Source organism: Protomyctophum bolini, assembly GCF_963924005.1.
Source record: "Protomyctophum bolini genome assembly, chromosome: 23".
Classification (NCBI taxonomy): Eukaryota; Metazoa; Chordata; class Actinopteri; order Myctophiformes; family Myctophidae; genus Protomyctophum; species Protomyctophum bolini.
This window is the reverse complement of record NC_137884.1, coordinates 24,455,125-24,477,273: the sequence shown is the minus strand read 5'-3', so window position 1 is coordinate 24,477,273 and position 22,149 is coordinate 24,455,125. Positions and strand designations below refer to the sequence as shown.

The window sequence follows — 22,149 nt, the reverse complement described above, 5'->3', positions numbered from 1 at the left end:
CGGCAGGTGGAGCGTCACACATGATAATCACACACACACACACACACACACACACACACACACACACAGCGTCACACATGATAATCACACATAATTGTAGTACATGCATTGTTCTATTCACATCACCCCCAACAGCGCTACATATTTTAATGATCATAATTAGCTTAATAGAAAACCAGATCAAGACAAAGCTGTCTCCAATATGCCATTAAGTATTCTCAGACTTCACTCAAATAAAATTGTCGGTAATTACAGAGAGAGAGGCTTTGATTGATTGAAGTATGTATTAACAGTTTGCAGAATTACAGTACATTTCAAGCACAACTCAATACAAAGACTGTTAACTGTGAGTGAACGACACCATGAAGCAGGGGTTTTCAACTGATTGTGAACCAGGGGGGACCACCACCCTGACTTAGAATCAACCTGGGGACCACTGTTGTGTTGGGTGGGGATATGGGCTAAGATTAATGCTTTTGTAAGTTAAGTTTGTAATGGTACCACAGCACCTCAAAGGCCCTTAAAACAAGGCTCCAGACCTCCCAAAACAAACTGGTCAGGCTCCTACTTGGCCTCACCCCCCGAACCCACCTCACCCCTGCCAACTTTGACAGGCTGGGATGGCTTAGGGTCGACGACAGAGTACAGCATCTTACAATGGGTCTGGTCCACAAGATTAGATACACCACTAAGATACCCATGTACCTGTCTAAATACTTCCTTAATGTAAACAAAGTCCACACCCACAACACCAGAGGTAGTGCAACAAACCATGTACAACCCAGATTCGGCACAAACAAGGGACTAAATTATTTTCGCTCCTATGCCACCAAAATGTGGAACGCCCTACCAACAGTCATTAAGACATGTGAATCCCTTGACTCCTTCAAAACCACTCTCAAAGGGCACCTACGGATGGCTGCAATTCGAAACTGGCCTCTGTAAAATCTGATTCCTCCCCCACCCCCCCCCCCCCCCCCTTTTTCCCCTCACTGTATATGTATCTTTTCCCTTTTTTGCTTATATATGATGAATTCCTGTTCTGTTCTTTAACTACATAGAAGTGTCTATTTGTATGTCTCTATATGTTTTGATGAATTGAAAAATGTGGACCCTGTTGTAAACAAGTGTAATGATTAATTGGGTCGTCCACTCACAGTTAACAGTCTCTGTATTGAGTTTGTGCTTGAAATGTACTGTAATTCTACAAACTGTTAATAAATATTTCAATCAATCAATCAAAACACTTGCTATGCATGCCATGTGTATATGTAACCGGTGTAATCTGTCTCTCTCTGCGTTGTGTAGAGTAGAACGCATAATACCGTTACATTTACACATCCCACTGTTTCTCAACCGTTGACTACTACTGGTAAAATGTCCAGTGCACTTCCCCCTTCTTGAGATTCTATTCTAACTCCCTTTTTCTGTTGAATTTCTTGAACTCAAACTTGTCAGTAAATTATTACATGGATGGGCTAATCATAGGTCAGTTCCAGTGTTGGGCATCGTTACTTTCTAAAGCAGGGGTGGGCAACTTTAATGATTGGTGAGGGCCAATATATTTCCACACTCACTCCAGAGGGGCCACAGTACTATACATATTACTGTCATAGCAAAATTAGCCGATCTACAAGCTCACAACGCGTCTCAATGCGACACGTTTTGAGCTTGTAGATCAGCTATTTTTGCTATATTTGAATTGAAAACCTGATTTTTTTTTTTGCTATTGGAATCCTGAAAAGTAACCTTTTTATTGAATTTCAAATGCATGTAGTTATAGTTAGTTATCTTTATGAACTGTTAACATAACTACATTGGACACAAAAGATAAACATTTTAATGCTAGTCATTTAGTACTAGTCATTTAATACTAGTCATGAAGTAATTAAAGCGGGTTTGGAATTGTAAACAGCTGAAATCAATACAGTATATCAGTATTCTGATATTAACATGCGGGCCGCATTAAGTGAAGGTGGGGGCCGCATGTGGCCCCCCGGGCCGCCAGTTTTTGAATAGCCAACGCAAACATCTAAAATGACACAGATGCCTCCACGCCACGGTTTTATGGGTTAAAGTTGAGATGAAATGAAAATATTGAGGACCTGTACGGTAACAATTGCACAAACTAAATTACAAATCAATTTCTTTGTATTCTCATATGAAAATCAAATCATGTATTCCTGTACTTCCTGTACAACAATTTATGAGGTGCTTACGTAGGCTTGAACAAACCAATTTCAACTCTTATCATGACATCCACTCATCAATCGTTTTAATAGTAATTATCCATGTTTGTTGCGACTGTAGGTCGTAGATTACTATGAAAACCTGCAAAGCGAAAACTATAGCTCTCAACAGGCCCGAAAATTAAGGCCCGGCCCTACTGGGCCCTCATCAAACCCTGTACTACACTCAAGACACTGCCCCGCTGCCACCCTTAGATCTCCATGGAGCTGACCTGTTCTGACATTCCATATGTTGATCTGACCTCATCAAACCCTGTACACTCAAGATACGCTCCATATATGGCCAGTACAGAATTCAGTCCATATGTTGATCTGACCCCACCATGCCAAAGAGCCAGTGCTCGCCCAGCAGTCTGCTGTCACCCAGGCGATGCGTGCACGCGACCTCGCCCTTTAGGGGATCAGGGATCTCCATCCCTATTGATGTAACATGATGTCACGAGGCATGACCATGAGTCAACATATAGACACAAACAGCCAGGGTTTTCCTTGTGACGGCACCGTCAATACGGAAGGCATAGGCGGCAGACACACTACGCACCACCAATAACCCAACAATACAGTCCGAACATACCCTTGTGGAACGTACAGCAACCATTTTTATATAGAGCTCTACGACATGGCAACAGGTATGAAAAGCTACATTTACTGCAAAGAAAGAAAGAAAGAAAGAAAGAATAGGCCTACATTTTCACTAAGCCAGTCACAAACCAATATTAACCACCATGTTGGAGCTATTCACTATCTTGTATTTCACATTTATTTGTTGGATTTGTTTGGTAGAATTATTGTATGCATTATTATTTCAGTTTATTTGTGTTCCAGTTAAAGGCTTTTATTTTGAAGGTATTGGGCAATTGGGTGTACACAGGTGAATTGATTTAACTGTCATCAGACAGGCACTCAGCCAGATTTCAGTTTGGCACTGGGAAGGTGCACAAGTTTTTACCAGGGTGACAGGGTCAAAGCAGTTATTTCCATCATGTTTGCCATACCCGTCTATGAAGGAAAAACAATAAAATATCACCAACCTGCAAGAGCTGTTTCGACATCGACTCATTTATCCCTGCGTAAGATCCACTATACCCGGTGCCTCAGTGGCCTTTGGAACTTTATTGTTGTTGACAAATAGCCACTACACACCATGTCAGATCATCAACAACATTAAAGAACAGCGACAAAACACAGCAGATATACTGTAAGTCCACATAAGTCAATTGTTCCAAATTGGAATAATTGACCAAATTGATGGCTGTGACATAGAATCACAGCCATCTTGAGCCATCAGCTAGTCATCAGCTAGCCATCAGCTAGCTTGAACTTAAAAGGAAATAGCAAACTCACACATAGCCATAGGATAATTTAAGTGACCAAGAGCCACATACATAGCTGTTCATTCCCTGTTACTTACAACTCACTGTCTTCAATGACAGACACAACTCAACATACAAAAGGTTCACATCAGCATTCAATTCCAGAGCCACAAACAGCCACTGAACATGTTGGGCCACTGGGTCCCAAAATGACAGCAATAGTACAACAGCTTAAATCACATTACACACATCACAGCAGCACAACAAAATGTTCCTACCTTGGGCTGACTTCATCAGTTGTGTAAGAGATGGCCAGGGTCAAACCGCCCTTTCTCTAGTTCATCCCCGGATGAGGCCTCCATCGGCGTCTCCAGTGCGCCATCTCCGTTTAGCACCCACTGTGGCGAATGGCACTGATCATCCCCAACATTGTCACCTCAGACTCATGTCATCTGCTGGACAGATGTACAGAACTTTTAAAAGGCAAAAAGTTTGATTTGGTAGGAATTGTGTCCCTTGAGCAGCCATTGCTGCACTGAACAAAGTGGATGTTAGAGTCTATACACACCAGGCTGGGGTACAGTATTGGGCTGCAGCGAAGACCAGGGCCTGCATGGACATTAGCAGTACTGTGGTCCCAAGTACGTTGAGAGGAACACCACAAGCCTCGAGTGCCTGAAAGAAAGAAAGAAAGACATTTACACATCACATACTGTAACTGTACGTGTATAATGTACAGTACCATGTCACAATAACTCACTATCTTTAACAATAGCCACAACACAACATCATACACAATACACAGCCTAATTCAAAGTAACGTCGTTAGGTTACTGGATTACTGCCCATGCCATGAAAAGAATCCCTTGCCGTTACAGATTACCTTCTGAGAAAAGTAACAAGTTAGATTATTTTCCGTTACCAGACAATTAAAACCCATTTTTTTATGCTTGCGCAAGTTGGTTACATTGTATTAGCCCTACTGCCTACCGTCAATGCGCCGCATTATCACGGCCCGGTTAAAAACGAGAATGATACACACCATGAACTGACCATAGACAATATCCCCTTTACAGCTCTCTTTATTAACGAATATAAGTCGCCACAATCGCCAGCCTATACACGTAGGACGGGACAGAAAGAGCTAGTGCAGAGAGTACAGACAATACCATACTAGGCTGTTGCGCTGCGCTCTGATGCCCTCTCCACGCCGCGCACCGTGGCGCATGAACAACTCCACGTGGACCCACGACGACCCACGTATGAATTAGATAGTTTATAAGAAATGGCACGGCGGCCATCCTTGCAGGCAGTGACAGTAACATAATGAGAATCCTGTAGGCTGTGTAACCTGTTCATTTTGGGGGGCATCATCAACAACAGCCTGTTGATGATGAATGATACTATGAAACTTAACAATTAATTTACTAGTAGCCTACTCACCTAATGACGCCGCCACGGAGGATATACCATGTTTAACGTAATTCCAAAGTGTTTAGTCTACATTGTTTAAGTCATAGACGCATGCGGTTTTTATGAACTTTGGCTAAAAGCATGTTGTTTTTATTATTCCACCACCCGGCACCACTACCACTGTCATGGTCGCTGGGGCTACAACCGAAACAACTTCCTCTTCCTCTTCAAAATAAAATCCGCTTGTAACAATACTCCACGGACCACCAGTGGTCCACGGACCTAGCCATAAAGCATTACACTTGTTTACAAGAATGCCCACCTTGTTCAATTCAACAAAACATTTAGAGACGTACAAATAGTGTGTGACTGTACACACACACACAACATGACAACAACATAACGCTTTTAATCCAGAATTGATCGATGTCACCATGGGCCACATTATAGCCTACTGTACACGTACAAATAATACAACACAAGAAAAAAAGTGTACAAAAATGGACTTTGGTCCAGAGAGGGCCTATCCCTCTATGGTGGATTTTTATGACACAAAGGCGGAATGAAAGAGGAGAATTCAAGCTTTCCCTACAGCTGCAATGTTTGTTGAGTTTGTCGTTTAATACAAGCAAGCAGATCGCAAACGCAAATTGGGGAAGTATATGGAGGGTATTGCAACTCTAGATTCATCCCATGCTGTCTACATTTATTTGTGTCATCACCACACCACCAGATCGGATTCGTGACAGAAATTATTTGTGTCATCACCACACCACCAGATCGGATTCGTGACAGAAAGAAAGAAAGCCAATACATTTTTTTACAAGAGGAAGAGGCAGGAACAAAGCCACGTGATCTACAAACTTTACACACAGTTCAACTTCACACGTACACTGACACATTAGAATGCGTTAACATCTAAGGATCATCACTTTGACCTGGACTTAAAAGCAGTTCTTAAATCAACTTGATTCCGTCAGTTACACACTTTTTTTAACAGACCCCGTTTTCTTTTCACGTGAGATGTGGTGGTTCAGACAAGGAACGTGTTTTCTACCTGCCTTCCTAGTGGTCTGGTCATCAAGCACGTTCATCATTCCATACATCATTGCAGTTTATGGACACCATATCGATGTACTGTTTCCATACATAAGGTAGGCTTATAAATTCATTGTTTATATTATCTGTGTGTGCTGCACGCGTGTGTGACTGCTTTGACAATGTAAACGTATGTTTTCTCATGCCAATAAAGCCCTTTGAATTGAATTGACTGCATGTAGGTGTAACCAAAGTTCGCTTAAAGGGCACTGCACATTGCATTTTCGATTTTAACTGCATTAACACAAATGACAGCGGGCGAGCTGGGTTACATGATCGGCTACTTTATATTAGTGTTAACGTGAAAACAGTTTAAGTGGAATATGTATAGCCTATACTATACTGCTAGTTTATTTTGAATTGGTTCCTATAAATCAGTGCAGAATCAACAGGCTAAAGATTAAAGAATAAAAGTTCGGTTTCGTTTTACCCTTTTGGCTGACATCCAACTGTGAGCTTTGTCCTTAAATGACTTTACCTCTGATTCACATTCTTTCATAGATGTACCAGCTAGGAGTGAGTGCATTATACTACAGTATAGGCATACTATATATGTGATTAGATGTTATTGTTGTTGTTATTATGATGCTGCCTATGTGTCGGCATGAGATCCTCAAAATAAACACCTGCATAAATACAATTAAATAATATTATTAAGTGTGTGTGTGTGTGTGTGTGTGTGTGTGTGTGTGTGTGTGTGTGTGTGTGTGTGCGTGTGCGTGTGTGTGTGTGTGTGTGCGTGCATGCATGCAACCTTTACCTCAACCAGGTCAAACTATAGTCCCATTTGTACTACAAGAATTGTGCTGTTTGGTTCATATCACGTGAACTCTTGTGTGCATTCTGTGAGAAGCCCATTGCGTTCCCTGTGTGAAACGTGCTCTACAAATAAAGTTTGACTTTACTGTTTAAAACAAGCAAACCGTTCAACCAAAGTGGGTCCATTCCAGTTTAGTATGATAAGCATTGTGTATACAGCAAGATAAGAAACACTCTGTCGCTCCCACATAGTGTGCAAATATACAGTAACGGAACAATATGTTAAAAAGAGTAATGAAGGAATTGGTTAATGAAATCCTCAACATAAGAGTGGCAAAGGATAATAATAATAATAATAATAATAAGGATCTCCTCGCTAAAGGCCACAGTGACAGGTCATTGCCAAACACATCCCAGAATAACAAACTATCAATGTGTGGTGAAGTCAATAAGCAGATGTGAAAATGAACCACTTGTGACAGATTTGTTATTTTGAAGTGATACAGGTGTCAAACCCCCGGAGATGTGCATTTTTGGTTTGATGACAGTCGTCACTGCATTTGCAGGTATGTTCAGTTCACTAAAAACATATTGTGGGCGGCCCCCGAATGTTTATATGTTGCTCTGACACAACGTTTAGTTGGAATTAACTAAACTTCCACATATTTTATACATGCTTACCTTTTATCCATCCATCTTCAACCGCTTATCCGTAGTCTGGTCGCGGGGGCAACACCTCCACCATGAGACTTCCCTCTCCAGAGCAAAACATTAGTGACTTCCTCCTGGGGGATTCCGAGACGTTCCAAGACGTTGCTTCCCTTTTTATAAATAATGAAAATGAAAGCAGAACAATATCAGTATTATCAGTATATCAGCATGTGACAGTGTTTTAACCCATTCTGAACGGGAACCCGTTTTGGTGTTAGCATCATGTTATGCTTTAGCTATTGAAAAATAGCAGATCTACAAGCTCATAGCGCGCCACCGAGTGGCGCGCTACGAGCTTGTAGGTCTGCTATTTTTGAAAAATCGAACAACGACTGACATTTTTAGAATCTGATCTCAGGTCAGAATGGGTTAATTTGTTGTCGTTTCCTTTATTTGCCTTCTGCATTCGAGCTACAGTTGAGGTTGAAGTCACTCATTTAGTTTCACACCCTGGTCTTGGCCAGTCTTGATAAACTACATTAAATCATCTTTCAAATCATAGCATTCAGTGTAAACTGTACATCATTTTATCCGGTTATCCACTGTTGTAGTCCTTCTGACACTGTATACATACTGTATCAGTCTCACATCCACTGTTGATCATCTGTGCGTATATCCATTCATATACGTATATGCAATGGATGTTCAATGTATTCTTATTCACTGTATTTTTATATTTATTGATAGATTAACTCAGTCAGACCATGTGCAAATCTATTAATTTCATTGTATTTTTTACTTATATCTCATTCTTATCTATACAATTACCTACCTATCCTGTGTTTTAAGCTTCAAATCAAATCAAATCAAACGTTATTTGTATAGCACCTTTACAACAGCCAACGCTGCCCAAAGTTCTGAACAAAGAGTAAAACAAGACAGTAGAGCATATAGCAATATAAAACAATGAAAAGAGACGATAAAATGTAAAACGGAGCATACAATAGCACAGAGCAGGAAATCAATATACAGGTAAATCAGGTGTAGTTAAAGGCTAGGGAGAACAGATGAGTTTTGAGGAGGGATTTAAAAAGCCCCAATTGACTCGGCAGATCTAATATGTAGGGGCAGCGTGTTCCAGAGCTTACCGATGTTGCTGTTACAACACTTGGATTTCCCCAGGGTGATCAGTAAAGGTCTACACTGCTACAGTATGTCACTGTGTCTTTCCCGCAGCACTAATGACGATGTACTGCCGATATAAGTTTGTGGACAGACTGAGTGAGCACACGGCCGCGGTGCATCCAGCGCTCAATAAGGCTGCGCTGTGGGTCGGGATGCTCTCCTGTGTGGGGATGTGTATCGTTGCTACGTTTCAGGTATGTTCTCTTCTCACACATTATTATTATTTATTCCTAGTAGAAACTGATCACAAATTGGAGGTACTGTAGTAGAAATTGGAAGAAATACACAGAAATAGAGCCAGCTATTTGATTTGCTTGTTCACAATGGTTAGGTCATACAGCCAACACGTTCTAATGGCTCAGGGAGTAGGCTACTCTGACAGGCTACGTTAAATGATATGATTTAGTGCAAATGCTGGATTTTTCATAATTTAAGATGCATTTTTTTGCCTTTTATTTCAGATAGTAGAGAGAAAGAAAACCAAGGGCAGAGAGAGGGGGGGGGGGGCAGACGGGTCAGATTCAAACCCAGGCCATCGCACTCACTATAGGAGCATACTGTAGATAAATACTGTAAAAGTGTTGTGCAACAACCATGTAAATCTTTAAATCTTGTAAAAAGAGGGTATGCACGTGACATCATCATTAAACCAGGAAGTTATGCAGGAATGCCTTCTGAGTGGCTAAAAACTACCTTCTGGCCTTGACAGCCCAAACATAAACCGAAAAGTCATATCTAATTGCATTAAACGACATTAAACAATGTTAAACTCACTTTGCCTGTCACTTTGCCACTCGATTTGCCATTCACTGAAAATCGGCATTTGCCTGTTAAAGAAAAACAAAGACAAAAAGGTTTTTCTTTCGTATCATTTCAGGAAGACGTTAAGATCATGAACTGTGACTTCACCATTCATGCCGCCGGTGCGCTTGTGTTCTTCATCTCTGGCGTGGCGTACTCCAGTCTCCAGGCTGTTATTTCATACTGTGCATATCCCTACGGATCGTCCCTCCCAGTGTGTCACGCACGCACTGCTGTCGCCTCCATCGCCCTTCTAGCACTTTTCCCCAGTATCCTTCAATTCAAGCCCAATGGGCACATGTCATGAGGTTGTGGGCTGTATTTTGTATTTTTTTTCTATTGATTCATGAATTAATCTAGCTATGTATTCAGTTCTCATACATACAAGTGGCATTGCTGTACTCTACTGTATACATGGTATGCAATGAAAGCCTGCTACTGTAGACACTTTTATCAGTGTTAATACTGTAGGTCATGGATGGAGATCTCTGCTCTGCCCTGCAGGAGTTAACGAGCATAGTTTTGTCCTTCCAAAATAGATAAAACTGTTTATTGGCTTAAGTAACCTACTTTGCAGATGGAGCACCGTTCTATTCAGTGTTCATGTCTATAGGTCAGGATGACTCGGTTACTTTATGAGCAGTACACAGAGGGTATAACACATTCCATGTAAATACAAGTTATTTTCAGCTTTTATGGTTTGCGTTCAACATTGCCATGTTAAGCAACGTTTCTCTTAACTGGCAATCCAGCCATCATCGCTGTTTTCTTCATCAAGCATCCAGGGAGAATTAAAGTAAAGCCAACTGATGAGGTACTGTATGATTATTTTATTCTAAAAATGTCTTCTACATCCTGACAGTTTTCTGAAAAAGCTATGTTTCTATGTCAGTCGTTTTCGATTTTTCAAAAGTAGCAGACCTACAAGCTCGTAGCGCGCCACTCGGTGGCGCGCTATGAATGTATCTGTCTTCGCAGGACAATGTCTTCCATCTTGACATTAACTTATGGCATCTATCTGTCATTGCAGGACTACGTACCTCACCTAGTCAGCAGTGTCAGTGAATGGATCGTTGCCTTCAGCTTCGTCTGTTTCTTCTTCACCTACATCCATGAATTCAAAGTGAGTATCACAACAACTACAGGTGAATGTAATAGACCATTGATTGCTTTCGTCTGATGGATTCTCATGATTTCTGTCCCCCTTTTCATGTCTTACAGCTGTTTACCCTGAAGGTGAAAACAGACCTATCAGAGTGCTCTTGACCATAGACCCTGCTGCAAAATTTCAGCGAATCATTTCATATCAGTATTGACCGGTTAAAATGCTACATTTAATCATTAAGCTGAATCATTTTGTAACCACATCGATCACTGTAGATTTTGCATTGATATACACTGCTATACCTGAAATGCTGTTTTACAACGGTAATTGTTATTTGACCAAGTACTGTACACGCATGCGTGCGCACACACACATATATAAATGTAATATATTTATTTTTTTACTGATTTGAAAATCCTTGACTATAGGGAAGATAATTGGCTTCTGATCGTCACCTTAAATGACACGTTTCCAGTGAAATGTCTGCTTGCACTTTCCTTTTGGTTGTCTTGTGAGCCGACATGACCAATATGGGAAGTTAATCCAACGAAAACACATGATGATTACTTCACATGCTGAAGGTTGAACACATGCCACATCATTATACTTAAAGGACCACTTCACCACTTTTCAACCTATATTCATATAATAGGTCCTCACTAATAATCATGATAAAATGGCACGATTTGTCAGTCTGTGTCTCATAGGAGGGCTGTGGGCAGTTTAGAAACTGTCTTCCAGTGACATCATCATTAATTTTGGCACGTTTTTTTTAAACAATATTTCTTTACAAAAATGTTTAGATTTTCATTATCGTGAGAACGATGGCTTCCATTTTCACATTCCAACTTTTCAGGACTAGAAAGCCTGCCGTTTCTATTCTATTCTAGCTTGTATTCCCCACCGATGATGTCACTGGAAGACGGTTTCTGATTTGCCCACAGCCCTCCTGTGAGAGACAGAGCGAGTAGAAAGAAATTGCGCCATCTTTTCATGATTATTAGAGAGGACCTATTATATGAAGATAGGCTGAAAAGTGGTGAAGTGGTCCCTTAACCTTTTTAATTTCAAGGACACCCAGTGTGATATGCATAAGTCCTCTCCTCTCATTGCAACAACACAATATCATTATACTTAACCTTTTTTAATTTCAAGGACCCCCAGTGTGATATGCATAAGTCCTCTCCTCTCATTGCAACAACACAATATCATTATACTTAACCTTTTTTAATTTCAAGGACCCCCAGTGTGATATGCATAAGTCCATGGACTCCCATTTAATACATTTTGTTTTTGTATATCTCTGGGACCCCATGCTGTTAATTTGTGCAAATGGACCCTTATACAATATAGAACTGAGCACTGTGCAAATCTGTGTTTTTCTGAGTATTATGTATTGTTGATACAGCAGCTTGTTTTTGAGAACCACTATGGAAGTCAAAATGAATCTGCTGTAAATGTAAATGTAAAACACTGAATGAACAATGCACCTTCATTATCACGAGTGAATATAAATATAATAAAACAAACGGAACATTTGGGCCCATGCAGTTCTGCCCCAAACGGTCCCAAGTTCTTTAAAAAAAGGGACCAATTCTCTCAAGTGGCCCATTTGCCAATTTGAGATATACAGTTATCTATATAAGGGAATATACTGATTGCTTTTTTAATTGCAAAGAACCCAAAGACTTGTTTCAAAATGTCCTGCATGTACTGTAATTAGTCACTTTATTTTATTGCCACTGTTTGATACTGCTGAGCTGGGAAATAAAGGTGCCTTTTTTTACATTTTGAACCAACATGTATTGTATTGTCTTAATTTCAGTCAAAGCCCAATAACTGATTATTTCTATATTTAGTGATTTTATTTTCCAATTTGTTAGAGTACAATATGTTTTAAGCCAGGCATTAGCCAAGTCTTATCAGTGAGAGATCCTTTAAAAATATATATATTCATTTGAAATCTTGTGAAATGGGACATTCTGCACAATGAGTACTTTAAATACATTTTGATACCAATACTTTTACTCAAGTAAATGTTGACTGCCGAACTTGTACTTGTAACAGACTACTATATATTTCTATAATAGGGCATTGATACTTTTAGTACATGCGAGTACTACTTCTCTTCATTGGTTTCTGCATGATAGCGATGGAATAAGATTTGATTATTACGTGGATGAACCAATTTGTTTGTTCGTCAGAATCCGTTTATTTTGTCACATCACAGGTGCAAATCAGTGGGTGAATCATTTCAATGGTTTCCATCATGGCACCGGAATGAATAATTAATCTGTGCAGTAAAATGTATAACATCTTATTATGATATATCCTGTTGAAACCCCCTCTTGTCTGCGATGTCTGAGTTATGTTTGAAAATAAACGGTTTAATGTACGTGGGACATTACCAGCTCACAATGCAGGCGGTCTCCCTGCTCTTCCATGTGCTGTAGATCGTGTGGTCAGGTGGGACACCTACTGGTTGACAAGAGGTAGTGCATAACACTAAAGGTAGCTTTAAAATAAAGTAGCCCTTACAAGTGCATCTATAATCCACAACAAATGCAGCACTGCCCCAAAGCAAAGCATGTGACTTTAGACAATCTCTTTCAAAGACATTCAACTTTAAAAAATAGGATATAGTACACACACACGTGCGTGTGCACACCCATACACAATGCACGCGCACACACAGTATTCATATAAAACTACTTTATACAGTACTGTGCTCTGCTGTATTAATTACTGATGGAAATTGATGACAAATAATTGTTTTACAATTAAAAATAGACCAAGAGAGCATTTCATTTCATTCTCATTGAAATTACTTTCATACTAAGGCAATTGTTATTACCAGAGATATTTTGCCATGACCGTCTGACTAGGGCTAGGCAATTAACCAAAAATATATTGAAACTGACGTTTAGAACCAGCCGACTTGCTGAAATCCAGATGAGTTTCTTTCTATAACATACATGCATATATTTTAGATTTATTATTATCAATCAACCTGGGAAAGTTCTAATGGGATTTCTTTTTAAACAAACGACCAATTAGCCTGATTTAGGCCTGACCTCAAAATTGAAAAAGAAAATCTTCTAAATCCTCCAGTTTTCTGAAATAAATATTTTCACAAATTTTCAAAAATAGCAGACCTACAAGCTCGTAGCGCGCCACTCGGTGGCGCGCTATGAGCTTGTAGATCTGCTATTTTTCAATAGCTACATTATAACATGTTTAAAACACCAAAAGGGGTTCCCGCCCAAAATGGGTTAAACACTTAAGCCCTGTATTATAAATCATAGTCCAATGGTAAAAACAGCAGCTCTACAAGCTCACAACGTGTCATATTGCGATGTGTTGTGAGCTTGTAGAGCTGCCATTTTCACCATTTAAAACGTATTGATCGTAGCGGAGGCAAAAGTTTGAAATGATCACATCTACATAGACACAGGCAGACGAGCTGTTCCAACATCCTGACCTACACAATGCCTCAATCCCGCATTGAACACAGCCAAACTATGAGCTTGAGTAGAATGTCTATTTTCACTGCGCGACATCGTCGTCGTAACGAAAGAAATCAGAAATGAGTTGGTTCTCCCCAACATGCACACTTGAGAAGTAAAGGTCCTTTCAAACGGGCAGTGATTAACCCATTCTGACCTGAGATCAGATTCATACGAGGTTTCCACTGGACACACACTGGTCTGATTAACCAATTCTGACCTGAGATCAGATTATAAAAATGTCAGTCGTTCTTCGATTTAAAAAAAAATAGCAGACCTACAAGCTCGTAGCGCGCCACTCGGTGGCGCGCTATGAGCTTGTAGATCTGCTATTTTTCAATAGCTAAAGCATAACATAATGCTAACACCAAAACGGGTTCCCGTACAGAATGGGTTAACGTGCCTGGTAATTCATTTTCAATGAGCCCTGCGTGCAGATAAGTCGAGGGGCGACAACGCAACGTGTCCCGTGAAATTGTCCCGCGCGTGCTTGTTTCGTGCACACACACCCGCAACTGACCCGCAACCTGGATTCTGTTGAGGTTTTTTTTTTTTATACTTGCGTTGCCGCGCCCCTCATGAGCAGACCCGTCGTTGACCCAGGTGACGTCTGCGTTAATCAATGCCTGTCTGAAAGTACCTTACGGCTGGCTGCAAGTAAGGCACATCTGCCTTCCTTCCTTCCTTAACCCGAGGCCGAGTCTAAAGTCTGCCTCGTCGTTTTCTGAAAAACTGTCGGGTGGAAACGTCATGTGTCCAAAACGGTTACTTTTCATCATTCGAATTCATTTAGCAGATCGACAAGTCCATTTGGCAGATGGACAAGTCCATTTGGCAGATGGACAAGTCCATTTGGCAGATGGACAAGCTCATTTAGCAGATGGACAAGTCCATTTAGCAGATGGACAAGTCCATTTAGCAGATGGACAAGCTCAATACGTGTCGCTTCGCGACGCGTTTTTGAGTTTGTGGATATGCTACTTTCTGCGATGCTCCAGTATGATTAAGTAGGGCGTTAAAATGCACAAAATATGGAGATAAGAGCTTTCTGCCCGACAACAGCGATATACTGTACAGCACAGCAACAACTGAAATGACAGACGCTTTCCCAGCTTGAAAGGTATAACAATGTTTAGGTGTAACGGGTCTAAATGGGTTCGTGCCGGTGCCTAACAGACAGCGTCATGGTGCTGGTGAGGACGGAGGAGGAGGCGTGTCAGTCACTAAAAGACGATTCAGAACCAGAGCTGTCGTCGTCATCGTCGTCATCCTGTCCCTCTGAGTTCCTCCGACCTGCATCAGGCACAGGTGCGTCTGGTGAGCTGTGGACATAACCATGGTTACAGGTTACGAACTGTATACTGGCCCGGTTTCCCAAAGGACACATGGTGTAGTCAGGGGCGGCCTTAAGGATCGGGAGGCCCCGTTCATGACGTCATCATTTTAATAATTCTTCTTTTTTCTTTCTCCAGTGTGTATTATCAGGCTTCAAAGCATGAACAGCCAAGTAGAAAATACACAAAAACAGCTTGCTTGATTCATTCATTTTTTACTTTAAGGTATAACCCAATTAAAACCCATTTTTTAATGCTTGCGCAAGTTGGTTACATTGTATTAGGGCTACTGCCTACCGTCAATGCGCCGCATTATCACGGCCCGGTTAAAAACGAGAATGATACACACCATGAACTGACCATAGACAATATCCCCTTTACAGCTCTCTTTATTAACGAATATAAGTCGCCACAATCGCCAGCCTATACACGTAGGACTGGACAGAAAGAGAGTGCAGACAATATGCCAGACTATTACTAGGCTGTTGCGCTGCGCTCTGATGCCCTCTCCACGCCGCGCACCGTGGCGCATGAACAATAACAACAACTCCACGTGGACCCACGACGACCCACGTATGAATTAGATAGTTTATAAGAAATGGCACGGCGGCCATCCTTGCAGGCAGTGACAGTAACAGAATGAGAATCCTGTAGGCTGTGTAACCTGTTCATTGTGGGGGGCATCAACAACAGCCTGTTGTTGATGATGAATGATACTATGAAACTTAATTAATTAACTAGTACTCACCTAATGACGCCGCCACGGAGGATATACCATGTTTAACGTCATTCCAAAGTGTTTAGCCTACATTGTTTAAGTCATAGACGCATGCAGTTTTTATGAACTTTGGCTAAAAGCATGTTGTTATTATTCCACTACCACCCGGCACTTCTAGTCGAGTAGACTGTCATGGCAGCTGGCTACAACCGAAACAACTTCCTCTTCAAAATAAAAGCTACTTATAACAATACTTTCTTAAGTGAACTACAGGATGTAGTAGACGCAGGATGTATAGTACATGGTGGGCTTGGAAGGATAAATAAAACTAATTTAACTATTTATAATACCGTTTTGTATTATTATTTTCACCATAGTGTAGAGGAGGCTCTAAATACAAGAATGTGTCTGCCTGTCATGTTCATTGAAACCATAGAGACCTGGTTGGATCATTCAGATGGCATGCAGCTAGAACTGCAGTGAAATGTGACTGAATGTAATTAAAGCACTCACTCAAGCAGGTTGGGATCCAGACCATCCAGCACCATTTTGTTCTTTATCGCCAAGACTGGGACCCCCTGTGAAAGAAGAGGCATGTTGGGAATGATAAAGTTAAACAAGACTGGGACCCCCTGTGAAAGAAGAGGCATGTTGGGAATGATAAAGTTAAACAAGACTGGGACCCCCTGTGAAAGAAGAGGCATGTTGGGATAAAGTTAAGCAAGACTGGGACCCCCTGTGGAAGAGGAGGCATGTTGGGATAAAGTAAAACAAAATCACACCTGTGTGAAACTGAACTGTGAAGTGAGGGGCACTCTTATCACCATACATCATCTCAATGTATTGTTGAGCGCTAGTATGTGGTTGATACACTAACTGTTTGAGCCATCTGGGGATCTCTAACTGCATAGTAAAATCCACCATGTTCTCCACCGGTTGGTTCCCAATGGGAACCGGTTCAGTTCTTTTTGGTTTTTAGTCCATGAGCCAGAGCTCCAAAATTGAAACGTTAATTATGAATTGAGTGCCGCAAAACCATACCTATATTAGATTGTTATCACCATGAAACTTCCCCAATTGAGTACTTACACGAAGACAATGATTTATTGTATTACAACTTTTACATTTTTAAATATGCAAATGAGGCATTGTGTAGGAAAATATGCAAAATAATCGAAAATATGAAAAAGCTACTATTGTGGAAGGGTTATCATGTATTAATGTACTTGTATTGATCCTATAAACAATTTAATATAGGGCATAGTTTGCCCACCAATTTTGGAGCTCTGGCTCATGGACTAAAAACCAAAAAGAACTGAACCGGTTCCCATTGGGAACCAACTGGTGGAAAAGGGGCCAGAGAGTTACAGACTCATAAGGGTCCATTTGGTTCCACGTGTACACTGTCAAGAGTTACAGACCTGTAAGGGTCCATTTGGTTCCATTTACAGACTCACTTGAGGATTTCACAGTGTGGTTTTCATTTTGTAAACTCACCACTTGGACCATTTTCAGATATCGGGCATATCGAGGATCCTTGGCGACTGTCATGTTGTTTCCTGCGACGGGCTCCGTTGGCTCCCGAGTCGGTTCTGGTACGTTCTGAGAGGTCTGGTGAAGGGGAAGAATATGATTCTGATCAAATAGGAATTGATACATGTGATTTGTGTAACATACTGTATGCACGGGTCGGCAGAGATACGGTCAGGCTCAAACATTGAAGTTTTACAAAGTATGTTGTGTTACAAAGTATGGGTCAAAACATTGCTAATTGATCTGGTCTAGCTAGAATTCTCCAAAAATCGTGATAGGAATCGGACCCAAAACAAATGGCATCTAAACATTTGTATGTACCCCTGGAGGTGGCACCGACACCACTGCAGGAACAGAACCATTTTCTTGGCTCTGATTGACTGCCGGTCCATTGGTCTCTCCCGTTTGGTTCTGACTGATACTCTCAACTTTGACATCCTCCAACCCAGGAATAGAGGACAGCTGTGGAGACATTGAGAGAATGATCACTATTATAGCACGATACAAACACAGACTCCATAATATGAATATCATGTGAAAGAAGTGTTCAGTATTGAAGATGGGGTCCACAGACCCCCCAGTGGTCCTTGAGATGGCTCCAGGGGCTCCCCAGCTAAATGATTCATAGTTCATCTTCACCATAATTACATGTACAAGACAAGTAAATAGAAATACACCTAGAGAACATACAATAATGTCTATTTTTTACTCTATACCCTCAGTAGGATTTCTGGACCATATCGGACCAAATCAATAATAATGTAATGTGGAGACAAGTTGAATAGCTGACCTTTGCTTCCAAAATGCTTAGTGTCGTTTCAATCTGCTGTATTCGGAGGGATATACTTGCAAGTTTCTGTGAGAGACAAGTTGTGACAGAACAGCATTGTGTTAATCATCTGCTAATCAACAGCATCCCCTGTTGGAACTTCAGCCCTCAGGGAGGTGCTATAAGGTCATAAAAGCAGGAACAAATAAGACTGAAAAATAGCTTCTGCCATAGCTCTAAACTCTGACACTTGACACCTCATGGACTTATCGTGCAATATGATTTAATGTGTTTTTATATAGAGTATTTATGTCATTTTTGAGGGGCGCTAGCTAGCTATCCAGCTTTTGGTTACCGTCCACAAACTTCGTCTTAAACAAACATTATTAAATTCCACAACGAAAGGAGAATTTTACGGCATACTGTCTGAGCAAATGGGCATATGTCTATTTTACGTCATGATGATGTACGATGATAAGAACGCCCCTCAATTTACACGGGTATGATTTTTGAGAATTGACAATGAATGGAGAATTTAGTTTTATCAGTTTTATCATCTGAGGACGTTCAAGGTTCAAGGTCTTTATTAGTGTCCCAGAAGAGCAATTAGGTTTACAGCAAGAGTAGTGGTTTAAAACATACAAACAATACAGGACAACAACAGACATGAGACACCATAGCATTAAACAGAGGTCTGGGCGCATCTAGTGCAAGTATAGAATAAATAAATAAAAAGCTACATTCAGAAAAAAAGTGCTAGGATATAAAGTGCCGGCATAAAGTGCTTGTTCCAACATCGATTCGTCATCATTAGCAACATCATCATTTACATGTTACTGGCAGCATTGACTGCACGAATCGAGGCAGGGACAAAGGAGCGCTTATATCTGTTATTTTTGACAACGGGGGCACCCAGACGACGGCCCGATGGCAAATCGGCTATTTTGTCAAATTCCCATTGACAATGAATGGAGAATACAGTATGTGTGGTACAATGATAAGAGCACCCCTCACTTCACACAGGAGTGATTTGTAATACAATGAGCGGGTTTGCCAATCAATTTTGTTGTTTTGTACAATGGCAATACAAATATTCTGCTTATGAATTCTGAACATGGGTTTAGAATTAGATACTTTAGATTGAAGACACTAGTTACTAGAGGGTGAAGTAATCATTGGAAGGCAAACGGTAGAGAGTAGAGACTGATGCATTACCTCTTCACAGACTGTTGAAAAGCGGTTGAGAAACCTGACCGTGTGAACAATGAACTGATTGAGATAAGCTACAATCCTCCTCTGTTGTATGGCTGGGACCTGATAGGAAAAGAGAAATGATCATCATCAGACATTATCGATCATGATTGATCAATGATCGATTGATGTTCAATAACAGAGACATGGTCATCATCAAGACAATAATAGATATTGCTAAACCTGTGAAAGTTGAAGATGATTGTAAAATCTCAGTACTATTGGGATAGTGTAGGTTAGTTACACACAGAAAAAACAATAGTCAGTGTACTGTATCATATCATTTAATGTTGTGGGGTTGTAAAGTGTGGATTGTATATAGCACCTTTCGGCACCCTCGGTTAGCCTTTCCGTATCTTGGGCGGCGAAGGGGCTAACTTTCTTATAACAATTAAGTGTACATCCCCAGAGTGACAAATGGATATTGTCTGTAACGACCATGCATTTGGTTACATTTGTACATCCTCAGAGTTACAAATGTCAAATATGGATACATGTAGATGTATTACTGAGGATTGTATTGTATTTGTTTGTGATGCTAATCGTGATACATGCCAGACCAGCCAACAGATCTGTTTTGAATGTGACGTACGGCAAAATGCAGGTGTATCGGTTTAGAACGAGACCATGCAGAGATCAACAGGAGACCCTCAGGAGACCGTGGCCGTATTGTGATCAGCAGGCTTTTAAATATATATATTTTTTTCTTTTTCATGACTTGAGCATATTATGGAACCACTTACCTTAGTCAGATCAACTCCAGAACCGACAATCGGTAAGCCGTCCTCGTCCATGTTGGATCTATGTTGATATAATTGCGAAAACGGTCAATAGTTCATGCTTGTTTCACTAAAAGAAACAAAGATTGTGAAATGTTTTCATTCATATCATGTGAGCAAACTGTGATCGCACGCAATACGCGTGACTTCACGGACTCATCCCGGGCACTTCCGGGTCCGGTCACGTGGTTCATGTATGTATTTAAGTCCGACGTAATTTTGTAGTCCTACATTACATCCGGACATTCAAAGGAGCTTTATTGGCATGAGAAAACATACGTTTACATTGCCAAAGCAAGTGTCAAAATACCGGTATATATTATATATAATATACATATGTCATGTGGTCTACCTGCACCGCCTTTTTGATCTACTGGTAGATCACAATCTACCTTTTGGGCGCCCCTGGTGTAAATTAATCAATTAAAAATAATATATAAATATAATACAAATCTAATGGGAACGGTTGAGACGGTCGTCATGATCTCCTCTCACTTTAGGCCCAAACCAAGTTTTAAGAATAATATTATTTCTAAAAGTATTAACGTTCTTATGAGAATTATAGAGTATAATTCTTGTGAGAATGATAATAGACCTGCATGCATAGCAAGGAACCGAATGTGTATGTATACAAAAAATAATCAATATTAGTCTGTTAAACTGAACGAATTAAACTAATGCCCTAATATCAGCAATTTTAGGCATGTGTGCAACAGGCCAACTGTATTGTACAGTGACAGTGGTCAGGCTACCACTGGGCTTCACCCCCCGAATCCACCTCACCCCTGCCCACTTTGACAGGCTGGAATGGCTTAATTAGGGTTGACGACAGAGTAGGCTACAGCATCTTGCAATGGGTCTGGTCCACAAGATTCGAATGATACACCACCAAGATGATCGAGATCGATACCCATGTACCTGTCTAAATAATGTGAATGAAACCTGTCCTTATGTGAATGATGTCCACACCCATACACCAGAGGGAGTTCAAGTTCAACAAACCATGTGCAACCCAGATTGGGCACAACAGGGACTAAATTAATCCTATGCCACAAAAATGTGGAACGCCCTACCAACTGTCATTAAGACGTGTGAAACCCTTGACTGAATCCCCCCCACCCCATTCCCCCTTCACTCCTATATGTTTTCCCCCTTTACCTCCTGAATTCCTGTTTTTGGCTATATAAGTGTTTAGCCGTGTTTAGCAGTTATGAATTGAAAATGGTGGGCCCTATTGTAAACAAGTGTAATGCTTAAAGTTTATGGTATGTTGTCCACTCACAGTTAACAGTTTTTGTATTGATGTGTTTGAAATGTAGGCCTACTGTAATTCTGCAAACTCTTAATTAAATACTTAAATGACAACAATAAGGCTCTGTAATGTTTACTCTATGGCTCTGGGTTGCATGAACAGCGCTCGAGCGCTCATTTTTCTGCCCCCTCAATGTCGTAAATTCTGTCTTATACTCAGTCGCAGTACGCAGTCCACTATGGTAGGGCTACAGTAAACAAACGGAAAAGTACCCAATATATAGTTTCAGACTTCCAGATCCATTTTCCTCCGTTGCTAAGAAATTAACAGTATAGCCGTGCTTGTCAAAATATACATTTCACATAGGAAGAACACAAGGAGAAACAAGACAAGGTAACTGAATTTAGGGTGATTTTTCTTTTATTTTCAGAGG

General features: G+C 40.7%; 2 protein-coding genes across 2 annotated transcripts; one reads left to right on the top strand and one right to left on the bottom strand.

Annotated features, from left to right (window-relative positions):
- The first annotated feature begins 5,871 nt into the window (after positions 1-5,871).
- dram1 (DNA-damage regulated autophagy modulator 1) lies at positions 5,872-11,116 on the top strand. Its single transcript, XM_080757371.1, has 7 exons — positions 5,872-6,129; positions 7,331-7,398; positions 8,720-8,862; positions 9,546-9,738; positions 10,222-10,283; positions 10,500-10,592; positions 10,691-11,116. Exons 1-7 carry the CDS (start codon positions 5,999-6,001, stop codon positions 10,733-10,735), a joined length of 735 nt encoding a protein of 244 aa, XP_080613497.1. The 5' UTR covers positions 5,872-5,998; the 3' UTR covers positions 10,736-11,116.
- Positions 11,117-14,430: 3,314 nt separating this feature from the next.
- washc3 (WASH complex subunit 3) lies at positions 14,431-20,612 on the bottom strand. Its single transcript, XM_080757247.1, has 7 exons — positions 20,429-20,612; positions 19,650-19,748; positions 18,456-18,521; positions 17,987-18,127; positions 17,630-17,743; positions 16,646-16,710; positions 14,431-15,402 (listed from the first exon to the last, which is right to left on the bottom strand). Exons 1-7 carry the CDS (start codon positions 20,477-20,479, stop codon positions 15,297-15,299), a joined length of 642 nt encoding a protein of 213 aa, XP_080613373.1. The 5' UTR covers positions 20,480-20,612; the 3' UTR covers positions 14,431-15,296.
- Between the last annotated feature and the right edge of the window lie 1,537 nt (positions 20,613-22,149).

What these genes read in the sequence shown, in the direction of transcription:
- washc3 (XM_080757247.1), bottom strand. Translation starts at nt 20,479, where the DNA reads ATGGACGAGGACGGCTTACCGATTGTCGGTTCTGGAGTTGATCTGACT. An exon ending in CTGGAGTTGATCTGACTAAG is followed by an intron (nt 19,749 to 20,428) that starts GTAAGTGGTTCC and finishes TTTTCCTATCAG; the next exon opens with GTCCCAGCCATACAACAGAG. An exon ending in TGTCGGTGCCACCTCCAGGG is followed by an intron (nt 17,744 to 17,986) that starts GTACATACAAAT and finishes CCCCTTCACCAG; the next exon opens with ACCTCTCAGAACGTACCAGA.
- dram1 (XM_080757371.1), top strand. Translation starts at nt 5,999, where the DNA reads ATGTGGTGGTTCAGACAAGGAACGTGTTTTCTACCTGCCTTCCTAGTG. An exon ending in GTACTGTTTCCATACATAAG is followed by an intron (nt 6,130 to 7,330) that starts GTAGGCTTATAA and finishes GTTATTTTGAAG; the next exon opens with TGATACAGGTGTCAAACCCC. An exon ending in AGTCGTCACTGCATTTGCAG is followed by an intron (nt 7,399 to 8,719) that starts GTATGTTCAGTT and finishes TCTTTCCCGCAG; the next exon opens with CACTAATGACGATGTACTGC.